This window comes from Carica papaya, chromosome 1 (genome assembly GCF_054855325.1).
Source record: "Carica papaya isolate Zhongbai chromosome 1, ASM5485532v1, whole genome shotgun sequence".
Taxonomy (NCBI): domain Eukaryota; kingdom Viridiplantae; phylum Streptophyta; class Magnoliopsida; order Brassicales; family Caricaceae; genus Carica; species Carica papaya.
In genome coordinates this window covers 20,408,537-20,418,347 of record NC_142309.1, presented here as the reverse complement: position 1 = coordinate 20,418,347, position 9,811 = coordinate 20,408,537, and the positions used below count along the sequence as shown (strand labels likewise).

The window sequence follows — 9,811 nt, the reverse complement described above, 5'->3', positions numbered from 1 at the left end:
TTTCTCAAAATTATTTTCAATTTCATCCATAAATATAATTTTTCTTAAAAAAATTAATAAAAATAAAATAAAATAAAAATTAAATTATTTTAATATATTATTTTATTAATGTAAAATCATCCTGGATTAAATTTTCAGTCCCCAGTGTTATACTACTATTTTAAATGAGAGATGACTCATTCTTCTATGCTGGAGATCAAAAGACACATTACCAATTGTATTATAAATACGAACTAGAATCAATTATTTGAGAAAATAAAGCCCCTTACTTTGGTTACTTGCTCCCATCAACATCCTTTAACTGTGATCTTCTATTAAACAAATTTTATTAGTGAATTGGAAAATAAAGTTGGAATCATTAAGAAGCTACAACACATAAATCAAGTTGCACTTCAACTTAGGCACAAAAAGAATGTGTCGTAGTTTCAATTTCTCTCCAAAAGTCATCATTCCTTCTTTCAAAGCTATGGTCTCCGTTCCATCTGGCAACCCAACCGGGCATAGTGCAATATCACGCAAGTCACTCAAATATGCATATGTCCTGGTGATGTGGTGCGAAGCCCCTGTGTCAATAATCCAAGGCAAAAAATTTGTCTTACCCGTTAACCTCTTGTTGGCACAATCTTTGTGTGAGTTTAACATGTTGAGCAATGTAGCCCACTGTTTGTCACTCAACCCACTAATTCATGTTCTATCAGAATTAGTCACAACACTTATTCCACCACCAACTCTTAGCATTTGAATTGTGTTGGCTCGAGCAATCCATTTTTCATCTCTTTTCTTCTCATCACCAACCATGGTGATGTATGTTTAGCTCAATCTTGCTTTTGATACCATGAAAGAATATAAGTAATTTTTGGACTAGAGTTTTTTTTGTCCATTTTATTCGCTTGAGTTGTGAATATATATAGAGAAAAAATACATCAAGAGAATATTAACAATTAATAAAATAATAATGCAAACACCCAAAATCAAAAAGAATATTATGATCATGATTGTGCTTAAAATCTCTCTAATAATCAATTTCATTATCTTTCCTTGTCCTTCTCACCACTTTGTAGACTTTTATTTTTGTTCTATATTTGGTTATGGATGAGATTTTTAAGGCCAAAGTTTTTAAATCTAAGGTAGATTTTTTATTTTTATTTGCTATTTAATTTGTCAGATTTGAAAATAAGATTGAATTTCCAGGTTGAAGAAGCTCGAACAACATATTTGAACAACATTCTCTATTTTGTTTTCCTGTTTGAGTTTCACGTTTTTTTAAATTATTAGTTATGATTTTTAATTCAATTTTTTTAATATTAATTTATGACGTTGTAGAAACTGGAGGGAGAATAAGATGGAGAGAGAGAGAGAGAGAGAGAATAATTCTGTCAAACACAATCTAACTCGGGTCTACTTTTTTTTATTCAAGATTTAACAGAATTAATCTTTTGGAAAAATATCAAAGTTTATAAACTAATTTTTAACAAAAAAAAAAAATACTTTGAGGATTAAATTAAAAAATGGGTCAGAATTCAAAGACTAAAATAGTAATTTCCTTTTAAAAAACATAGATACCATAGATTGTGCTTTTATAACATAAATGCAACCATGTTTTCAGTAATTTACTCAAAATTCAAAAGAAATAATTTTATTACGTATAAAATATATGAATTTGAATATTTTAGATATATCAAATAATTAAAATATAGAAATTAAATAAAGTAAAATACGTTTAAAACAGACTTATTATATAATTCATAAGGCATTAAAATATTCTTAAAATGACAAAAAAATTATTCACATAAAGAAAATCCGAACTTGCGCCATGCAGGCTGAAAAACAAAGCATGACCGCTAGACGGCCCAAATCCACGGGGTAACCGAAGCGTGTTCACGACGAAATTACCATAAAACCCTCGATGTCTGTCCTGTCTTCCATTCCTTTAATTTACACCTAACCATACCGAATAATTCCTCGAAACCAAAGTTCATAATAATCGAAATTACCGAAAAAAAAACTGCCTTCTCCCTGACGCACGCAAGTCAAGTCGACAAGTAGCTACTGTAACACGCAGGGACAGATCAAAGGGAGGGGGAAACGCTCGCGCCTCGTTTTTCTTTTGTTTGTTTCTAACATAAGTGCGGACTTTAAACCCTAGGCTCCATTTCCGGATCGATCAGGAAGTGTTGTGTTAGTCGGAGAAACTCACTGTATTCGGGCAGGGATAAGCAAATCAACGGCCGAGAAGAAATGCTCGGTGATGGAGGAGAAACGCCTTCAAGGTACATGATCACATTTGACTGGTTTCCGCTTTTTAATTGTTATTCTTCAAGTTGCTAATTTAATCAGTGCTTGTTTTTGCTCAATAATAGTAGTTCATCTGTTGCCTTGTTTGCAACACTCATCATTGTGCTTGAGTGAAATTTATTTCAAGTCTTTTGATTTGATTTTGCATTGAAGAGGCAATGTTGATGCCATGGAATTAGAAGTATAATAGTGAATAAGGTAAATTCTGAATTTAGATTATGCAAGTTTAACTGCTTAAGTTTGATCTTGATTATTGAGATTCAAGTTGCGTGAATGCGGTCAATCTTGCGTGGATGTTCTCTTTATCTGAATTCTGAAATTCATCGATATAGTTTTCTGTTCTTTTTTTTTTTTCACAAGATCTATTTTAAATAATTTTTATAAGTTAAACTTCATATGGGACATCTATTTAGACTTAAAATGCTTTTTGTTTCTGAAATATCTGTTTTCTAGGTGTGAATTACTCAGTATGGTAAAAAAGCACTCAAACTTGTTGGGGAAAACCACAGTCGATGAACAAGATGCTGCAGATGTTGCAATGGATTCACAGTTTTGGCATGACGTCTTTGATTTGTATTTTGTTCGCGGCAAGGAGTCCAGAGGAAGACAAGATGACGATCTTCTATTTTTTGTTAGGAAATTGGTATGATAGTTTCTATCAACTTAAAATCAATCAAGTGGTCTTCTATCTTCATATGGATTACCATTTTCCTTATTATTATTTCTTTTTGTGATTGATGCACGGAATAATCTTGATTTTGCTGTTCTAGAGCTCAAAAAGATACAATGATAATGACGAAGCTCTCGCGCCTTACTTTGTACGCAGGTGGGCACTTAAGGTAAAAGCAAGATGAAATCTTGGAGTGCATTCTGTATGTCTGTATGACTATGCTGTAAACTATTCTTTTTTTTTCTATACAAAAAACATTGCTCCAAATTAGTTATGTGATTTTCGTATCTTATGATAATAAGGCACTGGTAGTAGTCCATTAGATGGTTAAGGGTGTTGAAGATTGACATGGATTTATTTACTGGCTCTTTAACATTGCTAGGAAAGTAGATTACATGGACATCATGCTATGCATAAATCAAGTGCCATTTGCTGCTTCTAAGTCATACTCATCTGAATTTTGTGGTGTATGCATAAATGCTGTGATAGATGGGGTAATAAGAATCAATTATTTCAAAAAACATACTGTTTATGCTTGATTTGAAGTCCTGTTTTTGTTTTATTTATCTCAAATTGGGGTAAGTTCTGTGTGGGAGAGACTGATATATTTCTATAATCATGAATTTTGTAGTGAATTGGTGATATGCAAGTAGACTGAGTTTATGGGGATTAACAGTTGTAAGAATTAAAAATACGTATTCTTCTTCGATAGATAAGTTAGAGCTATAATTTTCAATTGCTTGATTCTTTGCCCAGATTTTCAGTTTTCAGATTCTTTCCAAAACTTATTCAAGTTGCAGAAAAAGTATAGATTCTTTTGAGTTGGGTCTTCAGATATTTTTGTTGGAACCTTTTCCCAGAAGGATATGTAGGTACTGTGGCAGTGCACCCATTTATTCTTCGAAAACAAATCAGCTTTTGTCCTATTAAAAAATGCTAAAGTTGTCTTTGCAGCTTTTTTCTGTAACAATGTGCTTTATCCCGGCAGTATATAAATCTTGAGGCTTGAGTGACGTGATGTATAATATTTTCTTTTTGTTAAAAAAACTATATCCGTATTTATTGCAATTAGCTATCTGCATCACTTGTGGCTACTGTATTGTGGGAAGTGGAATATCCTATTCAAATCATTGTTACTGATGTCTTTTGGTCAATGACTTGGCTATGATATTGAGGCCTTTGTACTGTGTTTGTTTATTCTGAAACTGACAATGGTGCTCACCTAACATAACTTTTGTTAACCAGTTGGATCAACTACTGGGTGAAAGTTTATCAGAGGTTGATTGGAGGCGTTCATTCTACTTGAACATGATTGCACACACTTCATTTTCTGTAACAGTGGCAATTTGCAGGTAACTTCTCATCTTCCATGGTCTCTTGTGTCACACAATATGCCACTTGGTATCCTATCTTCTTTCTTTTACTTCTGTGTTTCCATATTTTATTTTTCTTACTAACTGCTAGGCATTTGATTCTGTGCGCATTTACCATTGAAATGATATTCTCTTTCTATGTTTGGAAGTAATACTCCAGATGATAGTCTTACATCTGTGTTTCCATATCTTATTTTCTCACTGACTGCTGGCAGTTTAGTTCTGTGCACATATACCAGTTAAATGATATTCTCTTTTAGCACTGTAAGTAATACTCCAGTTGAGAAGTTTGAGGGTTGTGTCAGATAGTGAATCTGGTGCTATGGAGATCCTGAGTGTTATTTTTCTAAGGAACGCTGTTCAATAGTTTGATATTCAAAAGATTTTCGGTTTTTCCAGCCATGAGGTCCTTCAAAATTATCAAGCCGATCAAGCTACATCACTGTCTCCTATATACAAGGTGATCACTGATCTAGTTGAGGGTAACCAATATGTTTGTAACAACTTCTTAATTAGTTGTTATTATTTACAGCTCTGTATTTGTTTTACAAAATTATCAGATAAATTGTAGCTAAATTGGGACCGCAAAATTTGTTTTTTCTTGATACTAATTTAATCACGGTTATGACAAACAGGAATCTGTTTGTGTAATAATCTATCTCTAGCATGACCTGTTAAATCTCTGCAGATTGTAAAGACTGTCTATGCATCACCAAGCCGTGTAAACTTTCATTTGGATTCGAAGAAGGCGAGTTTATTGTCAAGACTTAAGGAAATTTTCTCAGCTTGAGTTTTTCAGTCTAACACTGCAGCTAATATCATGTCTCCAGGAAGTAGAGACAACACCTGCCTACCCAGATATTTGTTTCGCTGTAGACGATTTTGACTCAACTTTTGATGCTGTGGTAAATTTGGCCCTTCATCTTTCTTTATTCTTTGCCTTATTTTCCCAGGGTTTTGGTTGGAGAGGGGTTAATATGTTGATTTATGGTTAATGATGCAACTTGTTAGTTTGATTTGTTGAATGTTTAGGTTTACTTGAGTTTTTAGTAAACCATGTGCTGGATAGTCATCAATATGCATAATCTGGTGGGAATATATAATGAACTAGAGTTCCTTTTTTTCTGTTTCTTTGTAGCACTTAATCTATTAATATGAAGTAACCAAGCTTTTGAATTGAATATGCTTTTCAACTTTTAGAAACTCTAGATGTCTTCTGCTATTTCCCTTTTGGTTGTAAGGCTTTGGATTCATATCTGCGCATCTCTATCTCTGATCTGGATTCTATTTATAACAGGCAATTCTCTTTTTCAAAGAAAATATATATAACAGGCAATTCTCTCTTTCAAAGAAAATATATATAACAGGCAATTCTTTTTCTATTTTTGTTCATGAACCCAAAGGAAACAAACTGTTGTTTTCACTTACCTTATTTACAATTAAATGGTTTTTGAAATGAATCTTTTCCCTTTTAATGCTGTAGGTTTTAACAGAGACAGACCATTGCTACTGTGTGCTTCTGAACGCACATGAAGGAGCAGCATTTCCTGATGAAAAATCGTCTCATGGTAGCAGTTCTAGTTCACCTTTGGAAACTGATACTAATTCTCGAAAGACGACAAATAGCAAGGTTTTGTCAATTCTTCAGCTTTTGTGTCAGTTCCATAATTTGCAATTTTTTTGGTGCTTAGCTAATGCTTCAGTATTCTAGAGATGCTTAAATGCTTTGTTGCTTCAAACAAATGCACAAACTATATTATCCTTTTTCTTTTAAAAAAAGGAATGTACATTTGATCAGGAAGATGAAAGGTATTAATTCTTTTGACAGAATGTACATTTGTGAGAAACTTGAGATTTGATTTTTTGATGGTTTGATTTCTTATTGACAACATACAAAAATTAGTAACTAATTTAGGAGATTCAACATGTGTTTTCCTACTAGTGCTTTTACATGAAAAATGCAGAGAACTTCAAAGAAATCATTCTTTTTGTTGCATATGGTTTTAGTGCCTTTGATGTTTTTAAAGTATTTCTCATTATGTGGAGAAATTATGAGAATACTTGTGTAGGGTAGAATGGACTGCATCAATGCAATGTATAAATTCTTTCCAGCTTTATGGAAGCATTTATTGATTTTTTTATATTTAAAGTGCTACTTGGGAAATTATATTTGAATTATATGACTTGCTAGTGGGTGGTTGTGGTTGCAGCTCACTCTTTTCTCTGGATTTGTGAACTATCACATGGTTCGAGAAGCCTATGATGGTACATTTCCTTTAAATGACTCCAAAAAATGACACAATAACTCTTGTTTTGGTCCATGTGTGCTTATGTTAATTTTTGGTTTTGAAAGAAGTGAAATATTTTATTCTTCACTTAAGATACATGAATTTAGTTTTATTGCTATTGATGATAGATATGGAGGTTGATCATCTATGGCATTTTTGAAAGCATAGCTAAAAGGAAATTGAGTTGAGTGTCTTATTTGGATCAACAATTGACTTTAGCCCTGTTTGCTGTAATGAATTCGTCATGCTTCTGAAACTCAAAAGAAGACTTCTCTGTTTTGGTTAGTCTTACAGTCAGACATTATTGTCAAAATTTTTGCATAGACTTGGAAGAAACATCAGTTCAATGTGCTTTCTTGAAGTTTTAACCCTTGTCTCACATCAAGTTAAAACAGGACAACTTATTGTAGTAAAACTTGTTCCTATATATGATTTTGTTTTCATCTAAAGAATTGACTCCTTGCTAATTGCAGTTTGCAGTTAGTGTTTTTAAGTTAACAAATAAATTATTTAAGTTAACGAATAACTTTGTTGGTGTTTCCAATTTGATTCATGCTCTTAATTATCCATGCTCTTTCTCCCTTATCTGCAGCTGGGAAGTCTAGATTTGGGAGCCTTCTGTCACTTGGTAATTCTCCTGGAAAAACAGATAGACTTTACATGAGAGGCCCTGGAGGGCGTGGAGAAGTTGAAGTAGCTGTTTCTGGTATTGTTGGTGAGTAAATATCAGTCTATGATTCTGTTTCAATTTTGATTATTCTTGACTGCAATTGATCTAATTATGGCTCTGCGTCAAGGAACGCATTAATTGATTATGATTCTTTGCACGAGCAACTTCTGATTGGTTTTCTGAAATAGATGATATTTTTCATTTATCTAATTTTTTTAAGTGAATGGTTCCTATATCAGATCAAAGCCAGCTGGATTCCGGGCCCTTTTCACCTGTGGTAACAAAGAAAGGACTTGGGCTTGGCTCAATTTTTCGTAAAGCTGCAAACGTTGCATCCGTTGCGGCAAAGCATGCATATGCTGCAGCTGCTGCTTCTACATCTGATGATGAGATGTTGCCCCTAAAGTGCTGCTTGATGTCCATATCATTGCCATGGGAACACATTGCATATGACCTTCTGTTTAAGGTAATATGTACTTATACATGTATTTATATATGTCTCTATGCATGTATGAACAAACAAATATTTTATATATTCCAAATGTTAATCTGTACTCTATGCCAAAATTGCTGCTTTCTGATTGTTGTTAATTTTGCATAGTATGTGTAACTTGCCTATGATTCCTTGCCTTCGGCATTAGGTTTTGCCTGCTAGTTTCAGTAATAGTGATGAAAAACTCCTCTTCCGTATTAGTGATATAAGCAATAGAAGAATCAAATTTCCAAAATCTTTGTCATGGAAAAGAGAACAGTGGTTTGACAATCGATCATCCATTTAAAGTTACAATCACATGAGAGTACTAATTATTTGATTGGAAAACAGGGAAGTCCTCCGGTGAACATGTAAATCTCTTAGATGAGCAAACCAGAAAAGGGTTACGCCATTGCCAGAGGAAAGCAGAACACAGAAGGACTAGCCTTTACCCAAAGGTGCACATGCTTTCTCTAGTTTCTCCCCATCCACATTTTTTGATGGGTTTAGTGTCAGAAGCTGTTTGTTGGAGATACTGTATATTATTTAAACTGTAAATGTAAAGCTTAATCAATATGATCAATTTATTGTCTCCAGTATTTTACAGTTCTTTTAGATCTTTCTTTGGTCTTCGTATTTTACTTGGCTTTCTACTTCCTGGATTATCATGCTGAGATTCTTTTTTCTTTGTCGCTTTAAAGTGGAAACTGCTAGTGCTTCATACTGGATTTAGCTTTACGTACGCATATGCATCTTTTCTAGCTTTTAGCTTTTTTGTTCCTTTTTTATTTCCCCATTTTATTAGTCTTTTTACTTTTTGGGTGATTCGTGTTCTACTACTTATTAACAAATTTTGAGCAGTCGCAGCATATATATAATTCTTGGCTCTTCAGGTTCATATTAGCTGCTTAATTATTTACTTGGAAATTTAACAAACTGGAAGTTACTTTGTTAATTCATTGGGTAGTGTAATTGCAAGGTCGAACTCAACTTAGTGGGTAACTATTAGTGTTTTTAAATATTATATTATGATTTTTTTAAGAGACTTCTTTTTAAACAGGTTAGTAAACTCTGCAAACTATTATTCTAAAGTTCAAACTCAAGGTAAGATTTTCACAATCTTTATTTTCTTCGCTTGAGATAAATATTTATACCTGTTATCCATAAATAACAAGTAAATAAATGATCCTTGTATCCAAGTAAGGGTAGAATATAATTTGCTTACAAAGTGAATACATATATACAGGGTGATGCGTCTGTCTGAATGATATCAACTCTCTTATATTAAAAATGTTGGTGTTTACTAGCTTGCTTTTTTCCATTGACAACATTTTAACGTTTCCGTAAATTGAATAATAAATTTATATAAATTGTTAGTATTGGATACTCGTGAGGATGCTGAGGCGGATTAGTAGGAAAGAAACAAAAGAGGTGAGGCAGTTGGTGACCATAAAAGGGGTAGTTACTGATACTCAAATATTAAAAAAAAAACTCAAAGGGAGGGAATCTCAACGCCCTAGACGTCAGGCACATGAAGCCCAACAGCGCCTTGGCTCTTAAAGATGGCCTAGGGGTTGTTTCTACATAAAACAAAAGGCTAAGGTTTGCTTTGTTTAGATTCACCTTGGCTTGCAAAATGACAACACAAGTACAAAGACACGTATATAAAAGTTGATTAATTATTAGTAGCATTGAGTCACTTCCCTCTCTCTCTCTCTCTCTCTCTCTCTATCTATATATATATATATATAACCGTAGAAATCTTTGTCTACGAGCATGTTAGCCTCCACTAGTTTTATCATATATCTACATTTCCTTTTGGTTTTTGAATTCTTGACATGCCGAAAAGAAAAGTAACGGCCAACTGAGAAAAAGTACCCATCAATTAAAAAGAATTATGAAGAACTTAATTTTAAAACTTAAAATAAAAAATAAATTCTTTAAATTTAGCTTAAAGTTCCTCTATATAATTTTGTATATTATCATAATGTGCACTGACCAGTTTCTACGTCATTTTTTCTTTTGGTGGGAGGGATGGAGAAA

General features: G+C 33.1%; 1 protein-coding gene across 6 annotated transcripts; it reads left to right on the top strand.

Moving 5' to 3' along the window:
- Positions 1–1,953: 1,953 nt before the first annotated feature.
- CW7 lies at positions 1,954–9,477 on the top strand. 6 transcript variants are annotated; one of them, XR_015819871.1, is made up of 15 exons: positions 1,955–2,270; positions 2,749–2,938; positions 3,066–3,134; positions 4,211–4,317; positions 4,738–4,798; positions 5,027–5,086; positions 5,169–5,243; positions 5,822–5,968; positions 6,549–6,603; positions 7,219–7,341; positions 7,536–7,762; positions 8,120–8,226; positions 8,829–8,872; positions 9,015–9,060; positions 9,146–9,477. XR_015819871.1 is itself a non-coding variant. In XM_088221363.1 (12 exons), exons 2-12 carry the CDS (start codon positions 2,808–2,810, stop codon positions 8,141–8,143), a joined length of 1,023 nt encoding a protein of 340 aa, XP_088077489.1. In that variant the 5' UTR covers positions 1,954–2,270; positions 2,749–2,807; the 3' UTR covers positions 8,144–8,383. The 6 variants fall into 6 exon arrangements, 2 of the variants coding, with proteins under 2 accessions (XP_088077489.1, XP_088077488.1); XR_015819870.1 differs by lacking the exon at positions 9,015–9,060; XR_015819868.1 differs by having other exon boundaries at positions 8,829–9,060.
- Positions 9,478–9,811: the final 334 nt, after the last annotated feature.